The sequence below is a fragment of the Triplophysa rosa genome, linkage group LG12, assembly GCF_024868665.1.
Source record: "Triplophysa rosa linkage group LG12, Trosa_1v2, whole genome shotgun sequence".
NCBI classification, from domain to species: domain Eukaryota; kingdom Metazoa; phylum Chordata; class Actinopteri; order Cypriniformes; family Nemacheilidae; genus Triplophysa; species Triplophysa rosa.
In genome coordinates this window covers 12,599,690-12,621,945 of record NC_079901.1, presented here as the reverse complement: position 1 = coordinate 12,621,945, position 22,256 = coordinate 12,599,690, and the positions used below count along the sequence as shown (strand labels likewise).

The 22,256-nt window shown below is 39.6% G+C and overlaps 3 protein-coding genes across 8 annotated transcripts in view; 1 reads left to right on the top strand and 2 right to left on the bottom strand.

Annotated features, from left to right (window-relative positions):
- LOC130562946 (GTPase IMAP family member 8-like) overlaps positions 1 to 12,335 on the top strand; it is a 24,893-nt gene extending 12,558 nt beyond the window's left edge. For both annotated transcript variants that reach the window (XM_057348289.1, XM_057348290.1), the window contains 2 exons: positions 8,751 to 9,336; positions 10,458 to 12,335. In XM_057348289.1, coding sequence (XP_057204272.1) covers positions 8,763 to 9,336; positions 10,458 to 11,551 — 1,668 coding nt within the window. In that variant the 5' untranslated portion in view covers positions 8,751 to 8,762 and the 3' untranslated portion in view covers positions 11,552 to 12,335. The remainder of the gene's footprint in view (positions 1 to 8,750; positions 9,337 to 10,457) is intronic.
- On the bottom strand, positions 1,261 to 7,159 carry LOC130562944 (zinc finger MYM-type protein 1-like). 2 transcript variants are annotated; one of them, XM_057348288.1, is made up of 3 exons: positions 6,240 to 7,159; positions 5,853 to 5,906; positions 1,261 to 5,376 (listed from the first exon to the last, which is right to left on the bottom strand). In XM_057348288.1, exons 1-3 carry the CDS (start codon positions 6,319 to 6,321, stop codon positions 2,246 to 2,248), a joined length of 3,267 nt encoding a protein of 1,088 aa, XP_057204271.1. In that variant the 5' UTR covers positions 6,322 to 7,159; the 3' UTR covers positions 1,261 to 2,245. The 2 variants fall into 2 exon arrangements, with proteins under 2 accessions (XP_057204271.1, XP_057204270.1); XM_057348287.1 differs by lacking the exon at positions 6,240 to 7,159 and having other exon boundaries at positions 5,853 to 6,199.
- A 1,233-nt stretch (positions 12,336 to 13,568) lies between the features above and the next one.
- LOC130563270 (GTPase IMAP family member 9-like) lies at positions 13,569 to 22,237 on the bottom strand. Of its 4 annotated transcripts, XM_057348711.1 has the most exons (4): positions 21,687 to 22,237; positions 21,306 to 21,505; positions 15,515 to 15,596; positions 13,569 to 15,422 (listed from the first exon to the last, which is right to left on the bottom strand). In XM_057348711.1, the coding sequence occupies exons 3-4, from the start codon at positions 15,521 to 15,523 to the stop codon at positions 14,256 to 14,258; spliced, it is 1,176 nt and encodes a 391-aa protein (XP_057204694.1). In that variant the 5' UTR covers positions 15,524 to 15,596; positions 21,306 to 21,505; positions 21,687 to 22,237; the 3' UTR covers positions 13,569 to 14,255. The 4 variants fall into 4 exon arrangements, with proteins under 4 accessions (XP_057204694.1, XP_057204696.1, XP_057204693.1 ...); XM_057348713.1 differs by lacking the exon at positions 21,306 to 21,505; XM_057348710.1 differs by lacking the exon at positions 21,687 to 22,237 and having other exon boundaries at positions 21,306 to 21,659.
- Positions 22,238 to 22,256: the final 19 nt, after the last annotated feature.

Below are 22,256 nucleotides of genomic sequence, written 5' to 3'. Positions count from 1 at the left end.
CTGGGGGGCAGGCTGTGCTCGGGACCTCGACGACCGATAGGTGGCCAGGTCACAGCGGAGCAGTCTGCTTCTTCACCACGGAGAACCTCCATAGTGTCACCACACAGCCCCGCTTGCGAGATGGGCGCATCTCAGCGTCACTACACAAGGTTGCGCCACAGATGTCTCTCTTGGACCACTATTGTGTACGTCGTCCGCCCAGGGCATCCACCATGACCTTCGTCGCCGAGGCGCGAGGCCGGTGGAGGTACGCAGCTGGGTCGGTCTTCCCATCAACCAGATCTTAACGCTTTGACTTATGACCCGATGGGTCGCCATAGCATTATGAGCCTGATGGACTGCCATAGCGTGGAGGGCGGAGGCAGTTAACCCACAGCATCATAAGTCTTTGACACGAGTGTCAAAGAGTTTACATGCCATGGAAGGGAGCCTTGGTCGACCCCTCCAAGTAGCAGCGTTCGTGGTGCACCGCGGCTGCACATTCCACCTGGGGGACGTCGACATATCCCTTAGCTGCCCCACCGTCCAGGGAAGTAACAGCTCCTGAGCACGTCAGATGGGAACGCGTCGCGAAATGGCATATTCCACGTCTTTGTGAGCTCCTCGTGCACATCCAGGTCAGGCGGGGCCACTACAACCCGACGCTCGCAGCCGCCCGGGCAAGCATGGCCGTCATCTCTGCGTCGCCTCGTCTTGGGCTCGACCGCCCGGGGGCGGGAGCTCCAAGGGGTCTCCCCATCCAATGCCAGGAGGTAGCTGTCCAACGTTATGACAGAAGTTTCGTACTGGCATAAAGTTGGTTTGACATTGGACGTTCGATATTCGTGAATTTAGGGACCGTCTCTAAAGGTACATACACATTAAAATATTTTTTTAAAAGCTCAATAGCATTTAAAGGGAATGACTTACAGCCACAAAACTTACTGTACTGTGTTCATGTTTGTATCAGCTATAAAGCACACATTTAGATTTTTGATATTTATTATAATAAACCGTCAAATTATATGTAAATATTCCTATGTGTTTCACTACTGTATGGACTCATACACAAAAATACCATTTTTAAAGCTCAATAGCATTTAAAGGGAATGACTTACAGCCACAAAACTTACTGTACTGTGTTCATGTTTGTATCAGCTATAAAGCACACCATTTAGATTTTTGATATTTATTATAATAAACCGTCAAATTATATGTAAATATTCCTGTGTTTCACTACTGTATGGACTCATACACAAAAATACCATTTTTAAAGCTCAATAGCATTTAAAGGCAATGACGTACAGCCACAAAACTGACTGTACTGTGTTCATGTGTGTATCAGCTATGAAGCACACCTTTTAGATTTTTGATATTTATTATAATAAACCGTCAAATCAAATGCAAATGTTGCTATGTGTAATTTTTACAGCCACAAAAACGAACCAAGAAATTCATACAGGTTTGGAACAAACAGAAGGTGAGTAATTGATGACAGAATTGTCATTTTTGGGTGAACCAGCCCTTTTAATGGGTAAAATGCATACAAGTGTTAAAAACAGTCTTCTTTTGCAGTATGTGCCTCCTTTTAAATTGGGAACAAAATAACAATGCATTTATTCAAAACAAGAATGAATGTAACATTGTCAGTACTGAAACAAATGTCCTGTAACTTTCACTATCCCGATCACTTCGGGGCTTTGTTGTCTTGTGTAGGTGTGTGTTTTGTTCTGTTGAGCACATGCGCGTTGTTTTGACAGCTTGACAGGTCCCTCATTACCTCATCACTCTTTCACCTGTAGCCGTTCTCTGTATCGGGGCTGGCCCTAGCATTTTGGGGGCCCTAAACTGATTTCAAAATGAAGCCCCCCATCATCTAATGTACACAACATACTAACCTTACAGATATCACACTGACAATCTGACAATGTCAAATTAACAACACAATATAATCCCTTTACAGCTTTCCTGTAGCTCAGTGGTTAGAGCATGGTTCTAGCAATGCTGAGATCATGGGTTCGATCCCAGGGATTGCACATACACAGAATGTATAGTACAATTCAATTAATGTAAGTAGCTTTAAATAAAAGCATCTACCAAATGCATAAATGTAAATTCTGATTTGCAAATACATACAACATAACTTAGAAAGCTTAAAGTGTGCAATCAGTTTATTCAAAAGAAAGAGCTTACAAGCAGAACATCAAAAGTAATAACATGCACTACAGTAAGTTTTTACTGTATTTGTGAATTAATAAATGAATCTTTAAAATAAAATTCTAAGGACACCAGCATTCCAATTACAGATTAACAAAAAAATATTAAGTACCTTTACAAAACAACATCTCACAATAGTGCAAATTAACCTGTAAACGAGTAAAGTGAATTTTGCCATCAAGGCATCTCCTACTGATGCCAAGCCATAAATCCTTGCCCGTCTTGTTTTTTTGCTTGCAAAGTAATTTATTACATCATCATAGGATAGCTGGCTGCCAACCTCATGATTGATGCTAATAATGGCAAGTGCATTTAAACGTTCTTGTGGCATTGAGGATCTTAGGTAGGTTTTTATTAGCTTAAGTTTTGAGAAACTTCGCTCCGCTGATGCCACTGTCACTGGGAGAGTACATGAAATGCTTAGAGCTACCCAAAGATTTGGGTACAACTCACATATATCTTTATCATGCAGGAATGCAAGTAGTTCCAGTGCTGTCATTTTGTCTTTAGGGAGAGTTGGGAGGCTTTCTAATTCCATGACAAGGTCTTTCCAATCAAGATCAGACTCATTTCCAGTGCTCAGTGTTCTTCCAAGCTGCTCACATTGATACCTTATTGTCTGGGTATCAAGATTTTGAAAGTTATTTAACACTCCAAAGTTGTCCCTCACCTTACCCATGGAGCTGAAACGGTCTTCCAGTGTTTGGATAGCACAATCCACCACAACATTGAAGAATGAAACTTCCATTTTTTTTAGGGCACTGGACTCTGGCTCATCAGCTGCTTCATAACTAAAGTGTCTCTTCATGGTTCTTAGCCTCTTCTCCTTAAGCAATGCTTGAACATTCATTTCCTCACACCTTTCAGTTGCTTTCTTGACTGCATCATTAAAGCCAGTAGCTCTGTAGCTCACGAGAGAAGCTTTTGTCTGATGGATGAGATCTACAGCAACATCCAGCTGCATGGTAGCAGATTGAAGCAGTTTGCTTGTGACATTAATTTTTCTCAGAATATTGTACCAGACAACAAGACAGATTTGAAATCTGAAGGAACCAATTTCTTCCGCGAGTGACTGGGCTTCAATCCTAACTGTAGGATCTTTAGTGTTCTCCCTGACCTGTAAAAGAGCCTCCCTCACCTTCTCTGGCTGGTGCTGCAACGGCTCAATACTTTTCACCCGACTTTCCCATCTGGTGTCACTCCAGCTTTTTAAAGTGATGTCAGCATGATCTTTGAGAATGGCCCATCGTTGCGGTGCAGCTGCAAAGAGAGTGAACAGCTTCTGTACAACTCCAAAGAAGTTAATTGCAACTATTGACTCTTTAGCTGCATCTGCAACAACTAAATTAAGAGTGTGGCTTCCACAAGGAACATAAAGTGCACGTGGATTTTTCTCAAGGAGTCTAGCTTGCACTCCTTTATTTTTGCCCCTCATGTTGGCTCCATTGTCATAAGACTGGCCTCTGCAATTACTAAATGGTATGCCAAGCTCCTCCAGTCTTTTTAAGATAAGAGAAGACAATCCAGCGCCGGTGGAGTCAGGAGCATCTAAGAACCCAAGAAAGTACTCCTTTATCTCTGGCCCTTTTTCTAGACTGACAGTTCTGGCCACCACAGACATTTGCTCTGTGTGGCTGACATCTGGTGTGCAGTCTAAGATGATAGAAAAATACTTTGACTCTTGAATGCCAGCCACCATTGTTTTGACCAGTTGATCACCGATGCAGGAGATTAGTTCATTTTGTATTGTTTTGCCAAGATAGGTTGTGTGGTTTCCTTGCTTGTCAGCTAGTCTGATATGCTCTCTTAACACAGGGTCAAACTTAGCCATGAGCTCAACCTCTTTTAAAAAATTGCCATTGTTGGGTACCATTAATTTGTCTTCAGAGCCCCGAAAAGCGAGGTTTCGCTCTGCAAGAGACTTAATGATTGCAATCAGTCGAATGAGAACCTCACGCCAACGTCTCTTCTCAGCCTCTGTGAGGGTTAGTTGTGTGTGGTCAATTGTTTGTCCCTTTTTTAAACCTAGTTCAAGCTCTTTCCATGACACCACACTTTTTATGTGTGCAGGGCTGTTTTCATGTTGTTTAAGGATTGCTCCAATATTAGTCCAATCACGCTGTCCCTCTGTGATTAGCTTTGAAGAGCCCTTTGAAAACAATTTGCAACACCAGCAAAAAACAGCATCACTTTTCATGGAGTAAACAAGCCATGTACGTTGGATTTTTTCCCCATTAGTGAGGAGCCGAAACTTGTAATGGAAATGAAAGCTTCTTCCGTCTTGTCTTTTTGGAAATTTAAAGTTAGGATTTAAATCGCTTGGTCCTCTAATAACTAAACCAGCCCTCTCTTTACCTGACAAGACCTCAGGCCAGTCAGCTGGATCTCTTGAAACAGCTGAGACATTTGCAGAGCAGAAAGCTCCTTCTGTGATTGCACTGGAAGATGTAGTGGAGGCAACAGCACTGTAGGTTAAGGTAATGTCATCTGCACTGGAGGATGTAGTGGAGGCAACAGCACTGGAGGTTAAGGTAATGTCATCTGCACTGGAGGATGTAGTGGAGGCAACAGCACTGGAGGTTAAGGTAATGTCATCTGCACTGGAGGATGTAGTGGAGGCAACAGCACTGGAGGTTAAGGTAATGTCATCTGCACTGGAGGATGTAGTGGAGGCAACAGCACTGGAGGTTAAGGTAATGTCATCTGCACTGGAGGATGTAGTGGAGGCAACAGCACTGGAGGTTAAGGTAATGTCATCTGCACTGGAGGATGTAGTGGAGGCAACAGCACTGGAGGTTAAGGTAATGTCATCTGCACTGGAGGATGTAGTGGAGGCAACAGCACTGGAGGTTAAGGTAATGTCATCTGCACTGGAGGATGTGGTGGAGGCAACAGCACTGGAGGTTAAGGTAATGTCATCTGCACTGGAGGATGAGGTGGAGGCAACAGCACTGGAGGTTAAGGTAATGTCAGCTGCACTGGAAGATGTAGTGGAGGCAACAGCACTGGAGGTTAAGGTAATGTCAGCTGCACTGGAGGATGTGGTGGAGGCAACAGCACTGGAGGAAGAAGTAATGTCAGCTGCACTGGAGGATGTGGTGGAGGCAACAGATAAGCTGGAAAAAAGACCAATGTAGGCTGAGACAGGGCCAAGACTGTCATGTGAGGAGGAGGTAGCTGCTGCACAAAATAGATGGAAAAACAGAAGTAAATTTGATAGCTCACTATGATAATTTAGTATTTTTGTGTTAATTTTAATATTTTTGACAATTTATTTTACTAATAAACCTTTGTACATGTAGTATTATTAATATAAAATGGGCAGTTGTGGCCTAATGGTTAGAGAGTCGGACTCATGACCAGAAGGTTCGATTCCCAGGGCCGGCGGGTAACGACTGATGTGCCCTTGAGCAAGGCACCTTACCCCTACTTCCTCCCCGGGCGCTGCAGTGATAGCTGCCCACTGCTCCAGAGGTATGTGTGTTCACCACTTGCTGTGCGTGTGTTCACTACTCTCTGGATGGGTTAAATGCAGAGGTCACATTTCGTTGCCTTGTACATGTGCAATGACAATAAATTGAATCTAAAAAAATAAATAAAAAGGCTATTTTAGTATTTCAGTTAAGTGAGATCTATAAGAAAGTTATTTAACTGACCTGCATTTTCACCAGCTGTAAGTACATTCTTTGGAAAATATTTCAAAAGTCTCCCTAAGGTGCAAAACACACACACGCGCACACACGCGCACACACGCACACACACGCACGCACGCACGCACACACACACACACACACACACATGGTTTCTGAGGACTCTCCATAGATGCATTGAATTTTATTGTACAAACTATTCTGTCCCCTTCCACACTAACCCTCACAGAACACATTAGGCATATTTTATTTAAAAATAAAACACCATTTAGTATGTTTACTGGGCGAATAGTCCTTGTACAGAACCACATTTACAAGTACACACAGCTTATTATAATGTTTTATATACAGCATCTTGTTAAAATTGATTCAATTTTTTAACTGAACACTTACCGTTTTCTTGATCTTTTCTTTTCTCATCTTCTTTCCTCTTCTTCCTCTTCTCTGCGGCAGACTGATAGTGCCGCCTTTTCATTTTTAAGCTTCACACAGTTTAAAGCTAACGCACATGATGATTGACACTGACACAACGAGCAAGTAAATTAAATTTTTACGCACGGCAGGGGGCCCCCTAGTGGCCACGGAGGCCCCATGCAACTGCCTATATCGCTTATTAGGTGGGGCCGGCACTGCTCTGTATCTTAGGTTTGCTATTTAATACCCTTCATTCTCTTGTCTTGTGTCGCCTGTTCTGACTTCCATAGTCATAGTTCAATCTTCTCAGCCTTGAAGGCTGCTTCTTACTCTTGATAGTTGCTTATATCTCTGTTCTCTGCCTCAGTCTTTTGACCGCCCCTCTGCCCAGTTCATGTTGGTGCCCCGGACCTCCTGCTGGTGACACTTTTGACTCTCACATTGTTTAAGTATTCTGATGCCCTCAATAATGATGCCAACATCTTTGTTAGAGTCTGTAGCATCTGCACCTTCGGGTATGATGACGTAGATCCCTAGGTTGTTGTTGTGAATTGAGGTAATCATCACGTTCAACATTCTAATGAGTCAAATACAAAAATTAATGAACCACAAATCAGGGGTGAAGGGGAGAGTTGGTTTTTAAGAAAAAAAGACAGGATATTTAATATATATAGATATACAGTATATAGATATACATATATATAAAATACCATGTACTGCTTCACAAGGTTTGATGAGTCTTCATTCACATCAACAGCGGCTTTAAAGGGATATTTCATAGGCAAAATTAAATTTCCCCATGTTTTACTCACCCTCAAGGCATCCTGACTGAATATTACTTTCTTCTTGAAGAATAATGCAGTCGCAGTTGAAATACCACGTATCATTTTTCTTCCAAGCATTAGAATGTGAGTGAATGGGGGGCAATTCTTTGAAGCTCCAAAAAGTGCATCCATCGATCAAAGAACTGCTCGACACGGCTCCGTGGTCTTAACAAAGGTCTTCTGAAGTGAATCTATGTGTTTGTTAAAGAGAAATATCCATATTGAGAGAGCTATTATCATTAATGTCTAACTTCCGTTATCCCTCAGCTGCAGGCGAATGAGCGGCTTGTTTTTGCAAATGACGCAAGTTCCAGTGACGAACGCGACATTTTCGTTTTGTTCCAATAGGATACCGTCTTCTCTGCGCGTCACCGTCATTTGCCGGAAAAACAAGCCTCTGGTTCACGCGCAGCAGAGGGATAACGGAAGCTAGACATGAACATTAATAGCGCTGTCAATATGGATATTTCTCTTAAACGCATCGATTCGCTTCAGAAGACCTTTGTTAAGACCACAGAGCCATGTCGAGCAGTTCTTTGATCGATGGATGCACTTTTTAGAGCTTCAAAAGGCGACGCCCATCCACTCCCATTCTATCACTTGGAAGAAAAATGATACATGGTATTTCAACTGCGACTGCATTATCCTTCAAGAAGTGAAACACACAGCAACATTTGCATTTGATTTGACGGTTTATTATCAAAAATCTAAATGGTGTGCTTTATAGCTGATACAAACATGAACACCGTACAGTAAGTTTTGTGGCTGTAAGTCATTCCCTTTAAATGCTATTGAGCTTTAAAAATTGTATTTTTGTGTATGAGTCCATACAGTAGTGAAACACATAGCAAAATTGCATTTGATTTGACAGTTTATTATAATAAATATCAAAAATCTAAATGGTGTGCTTTATAGAGTACACAAACATGAACACAGTACAGTAAGTTTTGTAGCTGTAAGTCATTCCCTTTAAATGCTATTGAGCTTTAAAAATGGTATTTTTGTGTATGAGTCCATACAGTAGTGAAACACATAGGAATATTTACATATAATTTGACGGTTTATTATAATAAATATCAAAAATCTAAATGTGTGCTTTATAGCTGATACAAACATGAACACAGTACAGTAAGTTTTGTGGCTGTAAGTCATTCCCTTTAAATGCTATTGAGCTTTTAAAAAGATATTTTAATGTGTATGTAACTTTAGAGATGGTCCCTAAATTCACGAATATCGAACGTCAAACCAACTTTATGCCAGTAAAGTACGTCCCCATCCCGTTGACCCCATCCCGTTGTGGGCATGCGTTTGCCATTCGCCAAAGCCGGTGAGCGTGCCGGGGCATGGATGGTTTCATACCCGTATGCACGGGATGGGGACTGGCGTGCGTGTGCCATTCGCCAAAGCCCATTGGCGTTTTAAATTCCTGTCGGAGATGATAGGTTCTCAAGATCAAACCCCAGTCTGTCTCTCAACACAACATCGAGAGACCGACTGAAGGGGAACCCATTTTCTTTTTTACACGTATACTTGTTTTATGTATAAGTACTTTGAAAACAGTTAATTTGAATTAATATAAACATCTGGAGGATCATGTTTTAAAAATTCCATTTTACTTTCAAATCGTGAGATGTTAGTAACAGGTATGATCATTTTTGTCTTACAGCACATCTTGAAAATGGAAAAACTGATTGGAAGTCTAAATTTGGTGTTGCTGGGGAAAACAGGAGCAGGAAAAAGTGCAGTAGGAAACACAATACTGGGACGACCGGCTTTCAAATCAGAGAAAAGTTCCACATCCATCACAAAAGAAGTAAAGGGAGAATCTGGGACTGTCTGTGGGTTTCCAGTCACTGTTTATGACACACCAGGATTATGCGATACTAAGCTGAAGGAGCAAGAGATACGACAGAAATATCTTAGTATTTTTCAGAAATGTGATGTTCTTTGTGCTTACTTCATTGTCATCAAAGCTGACAGATTTACTGAAGAAGAAAGAAAAACCGTGGAGAAGATTGAGGAGCTCTTGGGTCAAAACCGCATGCAGAATACTTGGATTCTCTTCACCAGAGGAGATGAACTGGAAGAAGAAAACAAGACCATACAACAGTTCCTCAAAGAGAATGAACAACTAAAGAAATGTGTTCAGAAATATGATGAGAGGTACCATGTGTTCAACAACAAGAAGAGACATACTGAACAAGTTAAAAGCCTGCTTAAAAAAATTCTCAAGACATGTCTTAAGACAATGGGTGAGCAATATATGCAGCAAATTTTACATATATTTTTATCAAAATTCTTACACCAGTAGATTTGTCTTTTAGATTATCTGTTTTTAAATAATTTAGTAAATGGATTTCCCCTCCAAGCATACAACAAATATGACAAATGTACAGGTTTAAAAGAAAAAGTATGTCCTGTTATAGGTTTTCTAGGAACATTGACATCATTTTGCAAGTTTAAGTGTAGCAAATCCCTTTTTAATGTTTGTAGGTCTACATACTGTTTTATACTATACAGACCCCTTCTGGTAAACTATTTGTTAGTCGATCTAAAGACACTTTAATAAATTCTTAGTTGCAATTATCATTTGAAACATGTTTGCAGCCTAACGTTAGCAACTACATTTGGCAATTTTGCTCAAATGTTAACGTTAGCAGCATATTCAAGTGTTCATTCATCCAAGTGTGGAAGATTTAACATGGTGACTAAAAAAGGAAAAATGCTGTGCTAGGTTCCTTCCACATACCCACCACCCATGATATGATTGCAACATGTTTTATGTCTGAATTAAAGACTGCAGTTGTCAGAAAGCGGTGATTTTTTATGTGTAACGCTTATCTAAATCTGACAAATTATATGCTTATATACATCCCGGACACGAACACGAGAATTTGGAATGAGATAAAAGGGGAATGGCTTTATTGCTTCACTATATGTTACTTAGCTCAGAGCTGATTGGTCCAGTTTTGGTTTGTGATCTCCAACCCAGAATAAAACCTGCTCCGGAGCAGAGTACCCGTGTAGTGTTACCATAGCGTAACCAACCCACCTTCTTAAGCCTGAAACTAAACCATCTTTGCTCAAACTAAATGTGGACTTACCTGGGTAAAACCCTAAACCAGCTTTGTGCAACAGGCCACAGGTGTGTTTGATTAGGGTTGGAAATAAACTGCAGGACACTGGGCTTCCAGGAGCCGATTTGCATGACCCTGCTTAAGACACTGGTTATGATCTTTACTAATATGATCTAAATAATTACAACTAATTACAAGTAAGAATAGAACACATTTGTTACGACGATTAAGATGACTAAGTAGGATAAAAAGTATATTTCACTCATTGCAACTGAAGCTTGCTTTTCTTTTTACAGCAAATGGAGCAATGAAACTAAAATCGACTTTAGTGAGGAAACAAAAGCCAAAGGACCCTCCTGCTGACAGACGGATTGTTCTTCTGGGTAAAACTGGAGCTGGAAAGAGTGCAACTGGAAACACAATATTGAGAATGAAATCGTTCAAATCTTTGACGAGAATGACTTCAGTAACCAGGGCATGTTCGGATGCTCACTGCACTGTTTCGGGCAGACATGTGTCTGTAGTTGATACTCCTGGATTCTTTGACCCAAATATGACACTTGACAATTTGGTGGAAGAAATGATAAAGAGTATTTATTTATCCAGTTCTGGACCACATGCTTTTCTTATTGTTTTAAGAGCAGATGACCGGTTCACTGAGTCGGAACAGGAGATTTTTCAGTCAATTGAGATGTTCTTTGGTGAGGAAGTCTTAAAATACTCCATCATTCTCTTCACACGTGGAGATAATCTTGGGGAAGACACCATGGAAGAGGTCATTGGAGACAACCAAGCATTAAGAGATTTAGTTAATCAGTGTGGAGGCGGATATCACGTCTTCAACAATAACGATGAGAATATAGAGCAGGTGAAGGATCTACTGCAGAAGATTGACACAATGATAGAGCAGAATGGAGGAGGACACTACAGTAATGAGATGTTTGAAGATGCTAAAAAACTCAGACAAGAGGAAGAAGAGAGGATACTGAGAGAGGAAGAGCTTAGAAAACAAGACAAGGAGAAGAAAAGACAAGAGAAAATTGAGAGAGTGAGAACGGAGACAGAGGAGAAAACCAGAGCAGAATGTGAACATAAATGGAAGTCAGAACAAGAAAACAAGCAGAAACCAGTAGAAACAAGCAGTGGATTTAAGCAATTTTTTTCCAAGTATAAGAAATATTTTTATATAGGCATGGCTGTTGGTTGTGTACTTGGTATTGTTGGTGGTGCTATCCTTGCTGGTGTAGTTGTTAGTGGTGCAGTTGTTAGTGGTGCAGTTGTTGGTGGTGCTGTTGTTGGTGGTGCTGTTGTTGGTGGTGCTGTTGTTGGTGCTGTTGGTGGTGCTGTTGGTGCAGTTGCTGCTGCAGTTGATAGATTTTCCTCATGTTAATCAAATATCTGTTTCATGAACTTTTAATTAATACTCTTCTCTGGGCCCTAAGCATTCTTGCATTTTTTGTAAAATGCAAGAAATCTAAGAAGAAAAGTTGAAAAAACTCTTTCCTTTGTTGATTTATGTCGAAAATATGTGATTACTCTGTGATTTTTTTATGGCTTTATTATATATTTGTTGTTTTTGCAAGCATACTGTATTTACAAACATATTTTATAATTGCTCTTAGACGTGTATTATCTTCAAAAGTATATGTTGAGTTACACATACTATGATTCCTGTTATACATGAAATGTAACAAAGTTACTACTGCTGGAGAACTATACTGACATGTGTGTACTTACCTGAGGGGGTGAAACTTTTTATGAATTATTGTTAATAAATATACATGTTTTATTAAGTTAGGGTAGAAAATAAATAATGTATTATATTAGAACTGTTTAAGTGTAAAATAATGTTGCAAATTAAGTATATTTTTCAGACTATAGAGACGATAGCAGAGGAGACGAGCAAAGCAAAAAGCAAACAGATGACATAGATTGTATCGGAGGTGCCTTAAAAAGACTGTGGAAGCTTTTACAAGCTTTTAGCTGATGACATAAGAAAAGGTCTTGACTGCAACCATGGATTGTTTACGTATAAAAAAGATAAATGAAAAGCGAGCTGAATACACATTGGCTTGAAATTTATATTGAGTTTTACAATTGAGTTTGATGTGCTTTTGTTTGTAAGAGATTGCATTTAATAAACACTTAATTGCTAAGAATTTTGTTTACCAGTCGTATTTACTGTAAGCAAGAACTGACCATGGAGGAGTCTTCTGTCCAAGTACTGTTTGAATGCTTATGATTTAGGTCAGGTTTGACTTACCCTAACCTGAGATTAATAGATAATAAATAGATATAAGGTAAAGAGAAAGACAAAGTGGGAGACAGAATAATCATTTAATTGTAATGATAAACATTAGATTTCAAGTAAAATATCCAGTGTCTCTGCGCAACAAATCTTGCAGTGGGGTCATATATCTGACATTGAAGTGTATGTGTGTCCACACAGCATCCACATTGAGGATGTTATATATGCCCACCCCTTAATTTATTTGTATGATTGATCTGCATTGTGTTGATTCAGTGATGTTGGTTTTTTTGTCATTTTAGTCATATCTCATTAATTTCTTATGGGTAGACAAAATTAAGTTACTCTTTATTTTTTCCAGCACTTAAAAAATAAAAAAATACAATTCCTAATTTGTCATGGAATACTCCTACTCTCTGCTTCCAGTTCCCTTTCAAAAGGGAATGCCTGTTTATATACATCAATCAGTTTGCAGTGGAAATTTTTTTTTCTCATTCAAAATTCAGTTTCATTAGGAAATGTGTCAGAATCTGGAAGAATCGTAATTTGCGGTTCACAAGGACTTTACTATTGTGAAACCAAGTCCAAACTTTTTTGTGTGCTCAGGGGTAAAACTTAGGAAATGTAGCCAAGTCATGTACTGCTCAGTTAAAGGAAACCATTTTGATGGTCAACCGAAATGATTTTGGACAAATTTGTCCAAGGTCAAACAACTACAGACTTCAAATACTGCAGTGTTTAATGCGTGAGAGAACACAGACCTGACAAACACACGCAACACGTTTTATTAAATGTTTGGATCACTATGTTCTGTCATTTTTTATTGACAAATGTAATACTATCAATGTAAATGCAAGTAGGCCTAAATGCAATGTCTGTCAATAATAGGCTTATAACGTTTAAGGATAAATACCACAAAATTTTGCGCAGTTATGAATTTATTTGCCATTAAATCTGCTCTATCTGCACATTGCTATTTTAAAATACTTATATTTTTAAATACTTTGCAATGTGAATGAACGTCTAAATAATTTAAAATCCATAGAACATTTAACAATCATTGTATGGTGTAATTATATTGTCATTAAAATGTATGAAATATAATCTATGAATGAGACTAACACAGTTTAGGAAAGCGATGGACTGCTGCAGGGTGCATACAACGGCTTTATTATTCAGGAGTTGAGTATACATTTATAAATTAGGAGCTGACATCAGCGTATATTGCAGAGAAAAACTTGCAATAATACCATGTATTTTAATGCCATATATACTTTTTCCCCTTGTATTATTTTAATTACATTTCTTATGATGTATGTAAAGCTGCTTTGCAAAAATGAAAATTGTTAAAAGCGCTATATAAATAAAATTGAAATAGGGGAGCTAGTACATATACAGTATTTATGTCGATATAGATGTTTACTTATATTTATGTATATGCACTGTTACGTGTCAGCATACAGCTGTGTACGCTGTTGCATTATTTAAAATGTGTATGCAATATGTATAATTTCTCTTCTCCCGCTCTGTTAATAATGCTTTTATATTCATTCTTAATCTTGTAAATTAAACCAATTCAAAATAAAGTAAAAACTTACACATTTTCCAGCTGCAATGCATCAAACAAATATAAATGTTTTAAAAACCAAAAGTACTGAGAAGTACATAGGGCAGTTGAGGTAAAGCTTACAGATTTTAGTTTTTGTAGTTTCACTTGTAATAACGCCACATGACACAATGAGATCTTCCAACAAAAAAAATATACTTTTGGCAAGACACCAGTTGCATAACTGTATCAGTTTTAGGTCCCATAATGTTAGATAAAGTTAAACAATTTGGTAAAAAGTTAAGACCTCCACTGTATTGATATGAAAGCTCCAGCAGCTCCACCTAACACAGAAACATAAAGCAGATTTTCTTCTACAAAGTAATGCATCACAGTTCTAGCAAATACACCACCACACACAACACCTGTTACATTCGATAGAAACTGTCTAATGGCACTGGGACGCTCATGAGAAGATGAACCGATCCTCACAAACATTAATCTCCAAAGAATCCCTGTGAAAACTCCTGCTGCAGCTGCTGTTCCTGCTGTAAAGAAACCCCTCATCAATGTCCATCTATGTAAATAACTTTTTTTCCACACCAAAACTAAACCTGTCATTGCAGCACACAACACAAATGCACATTTTTTCACGTGTTGAAAGAAAAACATTTTTTCTCTCTTCTCATCTTTCTGCAATATCTTGGTTCTTGCCTGCTCTTCATATTCTCTCCTCACACGCATTTCTGACTCTTCTCTGACTCTCTCTAATGCCAATTGATGTTCTCTTTCTTTCCTCTCCTCCTCTATTTTCTTAGCCTCCTCAGCTCTCTTCTCTTCCTCCTTTCTTCTCCTCTCAGTCTCCTGCATCATTTCTAGTGTGTAGCAGGAGTTTTCGTTCTCAGACAGCAGTCTGTCGATTTTCTCCATGAGTTTAGTCACCTGCCGTCTGTTTGATCTATCTTTATTGTTCATTCCACAAAACCCCCCTCGACAGCGATTAATAAAACCAGACAACTGATTATGTCCTCTGATCAATGCTTCTAGGTGTCCACTTTCTGCATGAGTGAAGAGGACTAGAGTGTATTTGAGAGCTTCTGCACCAAACATTTGTTCAAACTGACTCAGAACCTTCATCTCCTGATCAGTGAACGTGTATAAGGGCAGAATAAGCAGGATGATGTGAGCTCCTGGTTTACAAAAAGCTCTCTTCAGCTCAGAGTCTGACTCAAAGTCAGTGTGAGTGGAGAATCTGAAGTCTGGAGTATCGATCACTGTCAATCTCCTGTTATTAACAGCTCCAGTGTAAGTTTGACAGGTTCTGGTCACTGGTGAAGATCTTGTTTTTGACTGAAACACAATTTCATTAAAGATGGTGTTTCCTGTGGCACTTTTTCCTGATCCGGATTTACCGACCAACAGCACCCGAAGATCTTCATCATCTTGCTCTCCCATCAACAATGTGTTCTGAAACATGTGAGGAAAACCACAGATTGCCAATTGAAAACCCCTTCAAATAGATGTTATGTCTATCACAATTAAGACGAAAAGATTCTTACCGGATTCATTTTAGGGTCTTTTGGCACGTCACTCAAGGACTTTTCCAGCAATCACACCAAGAATATTTATTCATAAAATGGTCTACATTGAAAAATAAAACAATGACATATTTACTCACCACCAGACATGAATTCACACTGAAGTAGCAAAAATGCAAAGAAGGAAATTACTTAAATTTATCAATTTGAAAAATCTTCTTTGGTAATATTTAATCACTTTTCTTGCTGCTACAAACAAACATTTAGGAAGAAATACAACTATACAATAATACTTATACCCTCAATACTTATACTAGCCCTAATAGTAGGTACTGTTTTTGTATTGGAATAGTAGGTACTTTTGAGTGCATGGCAAAATAGATTGCATAAACTGGGACATAATAACAGGAAGTGGCCGTTGTTGCCTAAACAACATTGTGGCCAATAACTGTCACACACATCAAAATACAGCTCTTCTTTCCATTGAGGTATTTATTCATTCATTATTTCATATGTAATGTTTATTGTATACTTACATATACTTAGACATGTGCCCGGTTAACCGCTGGCTGCGATAATGCAAGGTATCGTTTATTTTATTGATGCGTAGCTTGTCCGTGAAGCACGGCTCTGGGATCAGTAGAAATGCTGCTCGATCTAAAAGCAGTGCGAGTTTGAGTCGCTTATAACGTGCATTTGAAAAAGCAACACCCGTCAACCATGATCATTATAAATATACTTTATTATCATAAAAATACCTGAGGAGGCTTGAGGATCGGTGATAAAAACATGTCCTTAGGCATTTCCTACTACTACGTGTGTTATGGTCTTCTTCTGCAGTGCGTATTTGGAGTTTCTGCACGAGAGCGCCCTCTGGCTTTCGGATGCAGCAGCATTTTACCGTACTTCACTCACAAGTTGTGCATAAATCACGTGATATATATTTTCGGTTAACCGGACATATGTCTACTTCTACTTTCTACTTTCTAATACTATTAGGATGGATAGTATGCGGATTGGAACGCAGGGAGGATGTTTTTAAAACATACACTCTTCTATCTCAATTTTAAAGTCCTCATGTGGGGAAATTAGGCATGATATCGTTGCACATACATACTTTACTGTGTATTATTGTAATTGTTATACCACCGGGCTGTTGAACGCTTCAATCTGATTGGTTGACAAACGTTCTATGGGTATGCATTAATTTTCAGCAAAATTGCAGTGTGTAGTTTCGTTTCAATAAACAAAGCATTTCAAAAACAAGACATACATATACTGAAATCAAATAAATCAAATAACTGAATAGAAAAACAAAATGCATTAATAAACACTGATAGCCTACTGGTTCGTTTTCCTCTTCATGCTGCTTATATCTGATAACAAATATATTTTGATAGACCTACTCTTTCAAAGGTTTGCGTGATTGTTTTTACTTCTGAAGATATAGAAACGATACGAGGAATAAACAATTTATTATCACTGGCTTTTCTGTCACATTACCGCAAACACGCAGGTGTGCGCGCGATCTCTCACTCTCACGTGGCTCAAACTTCCGAGTCCGTTCGCTCGAACGGAAATGAGATGCGCAAGAAAGTAGTCCTACAATCAACAGCATTTTAACAATGGATGTTCATGTTTCTAATTTCAAGAAACTCTTTATATTTCAAGTCTATTGTTCACCGCTGTCTCTCTTCTCACAAAACGACTGGATTTCTTCCGGTCTATATAAAGTCCCTCCTTCCGAAAACGCTCTGATTGGTAAAGCTGACCAGGTCTGTCGTGATTGGTTCCCCGCTTAGAGTGTGTGTGTGTGAAGATGTCCCACCCATATCAAATTAGCGAGCTTCCGCTTCTCAGGCTGTTGTGATGGGTCAGTCCCCCTCTCAGTGCACGTGTATTCATAAGCTTTGGCTTTTAGCAATAAACAGTAACAATTGCGTCAACTTCACTTTATCAGTTAAAAACATGCGGATCGATCGAAGTGTAACAGAGGTCTGCTAGTGCATGTGCAAACGTCAGTCTTAGTTAGAGATCGCGGATTTCGTTCCTACTATGGCGAGGGAAATGACACGGACTGATTGGCGTCAGACCGGTTATATTAATTAACACTAATAACAGAAGCCCGAGTTGGATAATAAAACAAGCAGATTGACCAGGAGACATTTGCAAGCAGGACTTCAAAGTATGTATCATAGAAGTGTTTTAGAGGTAGGCTATGCGCGTGCGTAGTTTTTAAAGTAGTTTAGCGCGTAGCTCAGTCAAATGTTTACAATCTCCGATATCCAAACACTACTCCAGCGGCTCTTCCTCTTCTCTAAAGAAGACCTCGCCCCTTTTTGGCGCATTCCTTTGGGCGGAGGTTATTAAAAGCACTTGGAATAGTGACATCATGTACCCGGGAAGTAGATGGCTGTAGTCCGATTCCAGCCATTCTCTGTAGTCCTTGAAAAGCGAATTCTGTTAAAGACAATATCTCGCTTGGCATTGAACTTTGAGCTTTATCATTTTGCAGGTATTGTTTATGCTCTAACAGCAACATTACACACTAACTAAAGGTTGAAAAATGTGATTGCGGGGAATGTGGCATTTAAACAATGTCCTGTGATGTGGTAACCGTGATATAAGGTTACTTATAATCAAACATTTTAACATCTATTTTAAGTAAGGAATAATTGACTTCGGTCCGTTCAATTATTCGAAAGTTAATGCACACCCGAGGTGTAACGGCCACAATGCAGTCGGGTGTGCATTAACTTTTGAAGAATTGAACGGATCAATTATTCCTTACTTAAAATAGATGTTAAAATGTTTGATTATAAGTGCAGTGCAGCTAGGAATCTGGGCATTTTATTCGTTAGTAAACGGTCATTTGAAAACCATGTTGCCAACACCTGTAAAACCCTGTTTTTTCTTCTGAAGAATATATCTAAACTAGGTACATTTTCTAAAGAAACTGTGAGTGATGCTTTCGTGGCAAACCGCGGAACTCGGCACTAGGGTGATGACACTAAGTACTAATGAATCTAACCAACCCCCATGACTCTTGGATGTTCTGATAAAGAGATATAGGTCTTGCTAAATGGTTGCTATGGGCGTGGCTTGGCATCTGCCAACTGATGATGCTTCAAGCCACAAGTGAAACAAACCAACTCCCATGTCTCTACGATGTTCCTATGCATAGATATAGGTTTTGCTAAACGGTTGCTAGGCTAACCTGTTTGGTTGCTATGGGCGTGGCTTAGCATGTGCTAATTGATGATGCTCTAAGCTATGAGTGAAACGAACCAACGCCCGTGTCTCTACGATGTTCTGATGCAGAGATATAGGTGTTGCTACATGGTTGCTAGGCTAACCTGTTTGGTTGCTATGGGCGTGGCTTAGCATCTGCCAATTGACGATGCCCTAAGCTATGAGTGTAAAGAACCAACCCCAGTCTCTCTACGATGTTCCGATGCAGAGATATAGGTATTGCTAAACGGTTGCTAGGCTGACATGTTTTGTTGCTATGGGCGTGGCTTCGAAGCTTCATGATGATCCTGGGACACTGATTGGTTGCCTGAGTAAAACGAGCCCACCCCCTTGTCTCTATGACACTGTGTTGCAAAGATATCCACCTGAACCTTTTATAATGGGAGTCTATGGGATCGGTTGCTAGGTTGCTGTAAATGGTTGCTATGGGCGTGGCTTAATAACTTCATAATGATCATGTCACACTGATTGGTAGCCTGAGTAAAATGAGCCCACCCCCTTGTCTCTAAGAGATATTCAACACGGGACATTTTATGCCTTACATGCGCATGCTTCCTGTGATTGGGAAATTTTGGGTGGCTCTTACACCCCAGGGGTACAATTTACACCCCATTGTAAGTGATGTTCTTACAGAGCCTGATAGCCTCTTCAAATCGTGTATTATTTTCATGTTTCTACGATATCCTCACTCGGAGCTACGACCCGTCAAAGTTGGGCGCAATGTTAATTCAATGGGATTTTTCGGGTTTTTATTCACCCGCTATCGCACCCCCTCCACCCGATCGCTTCCAAAAGTCATCACACACCATTCCTCAATGGGCCGCTCGATTTGATGTAGTCATTCATGGGTCCAAAGCGAAAAAATAACGCGTGAATATATAGGTATCTAGGTTTTGAATGGGAGTCTATGGGCGCCATTATAAGTATACGGAAATTTTGGGAAGCTCTCCCACCACAGAGGTGCAACTTACACCCCATTGTGAGTGATGTTCTTATAGAGCCTGATAACCCCTTCAAATCGTGTATTATTTTCATGTTTCTATGTTATCCTCGCTCAGAGCTACGATGTTAAGTCAATGGGATTTTTCGGGTGTTTTTTCTCCCCCCATTGCACCCCCCCACCCGATCGCTTATAAAAGTCATAGCACACCATTCCAGAATAGGCCCGTCGATGTGATGTATTCATTCATGGGTCTACATCAAAAGCTGCGGGATAAGCATGCCCAACTTTTGGCAGAACAAGAATAATTATAAGATGTATGTTCGAATAACAATAGTTATGCTTTTTCAAAGCATCACTAATTACGTCATATGCTGTCACTATCAAATGCAGAAAAGTTAATTCACGCATTCATGACGTCAAGACTAGATTATTGTAATGCACTTTTAGACGGTTGCCCAGTAGGTTGATTACAAAAACTCCAACTAGTTCAAAATGCAGCAGCAAGTTCTTACACAAACAAACAAACCCGGTTCTGTCAACGTTGCACTGGTTACCTATTAGTCAACATATTAACTTCTTACTGATTACCTATAAGGTCCTACATGGTTTAGCTCCTCAGTACCTGAGTGAGCTTCTACTACTTAACAGTCCTTCACGCTCACGCTCTTTGGGCTCTGGACAGTTGGTAATACCTAGAATTTCAAGTGCAGGTAGTAGATCCTACGGAGCCCGTCTGGTCACCCCTCGGAGAAAAAAAAACAAGACCCGCAAATCCGTGGCCACAGTTTCGTAATTCGTTCCCTCAGTTTACAAAACCGTGCTCTCGGATTAATAAACTGTACCCACGAGTTTACAATCCGTGCTCTCGGTTTTGTAAACCGTCCCCTCAGTTTTTGAAATCTGTACCCACGAATTCATAATCTGTGCCCACGCTTTCGCAATCCGTGCGCACGGTTTTGCAAACTGTAGCCTACTCGCGGAATTGAAGCCTCTGTCTGTCAACAGAACAAGCTCCTTCCTACAGGAACATTAACCAATATTGTATACTGTTTTATATATAAATTGTCCTAATGTGTTTACACACGAGTGCGTGGCGCATATAAAGCATGCGTTCATTGCCGCGTTTCACTGGCATAAAGTTGGAATGACATTAAACCTTCGTGAATTTAGGGACCATCTCTAAAGTACACATTAAAATACCTTTTTCCAACTTCAATGGCATTTAAAGGGAATGACTTAAACCCACAAGACTAACTGTACAGTGTTCATGTGTGTGTGAAATAGAATGCACACCTTTTAGATTATTGATATGTATTAAAATAAACCGTCAAATCACATGCAAACATTCCTATAATGGTCTCATACACAAATATACCATTATTTAAAGCTCAATAGCAATACGTATAGGAATATGTACATATGATTTGATGGTTTATTTTAATACTCAATAATCTAAAAGTTGTGCATAATAGCTGACACATACGAACACTGTACAGTTAGTTTTGTGGCTATAAATCATTCCCTTTAAATGCTTTTGAAGTTGGAAAAATGTATTTTAATGTATGATATGAAATGTTTGTTATGAACAAGTGAAATTTATTTAAACGTGATACTTACTGAGAAGCACACCAGGCAGTGGAAGTAAAATGCCTTCAGTTAGAAGTGAGCTTTAACAAAATGTCTGACTGAGATAGTTTTACTTTCGCTTTTAGAATGCGCGTCAACATTTTCAGTCTGGGCACGTTTGCTACCGTCCAAACCCGAGTGCGACTGTTCCTGGCGCCCTCCGCTGCGTTGATCTGGTCCCAAACCGCATACTGTCATAGGCAAAAAGCATTAGGCGAAAGAGTAGTATGTCCCAAACATCAGTATTCATAAAACAGTAGGTGAGAAATTTACACCTAGTGCACTATTTCTCGCGAGATTTGGACGTGTGTATACTGTGGCGTCCGAAACCGCCTACTTACCTACTATATAGTATGTGAAAACAACACTTACCTACTATACAGTATGTCCCAAACCTCAGTATTCATAAAAGAGTAGGTGTGAAATTCCCGGATGGCTTACTGGTTACGCCCACATTCTGAAGCACCCAGCGACAGATACTTGGGATACTACTATCCCATGAGCCCACGGGAATTGATAAGTTCAAACAGGAGCATGGCCGAGAACTGCGAGGCAGGTGTTTTCAGATGAGAGTATTACTAGCCAACAACGCAATCACTGGTTTCAGATGCGAAACTTCAAAATGCGAATAAAACCAGAGTGATGGAAACTTAGCGAAACATTATGAAATAAAATCACTGTCAAAAATAAACGTACGTAACTGAAAGAATTTGTGTGTAATATTATTTTACTCGTGCGTAATTTAAAAAAGTGTATGTAATTCAGCTTTTTGTGAGACTTGATTCCAAAATCGTCGGCCAAGACAATTTACAAGTACGACATTTTGGTTTGTTTGTTAGAGTACAACTTAAGATTCTACGACTATGACATTTTACAGACACAACCACAACTCTTTCACATGCACGAAGTGCGAATTACGAACACGCAGCGCTGTGCGCGAAG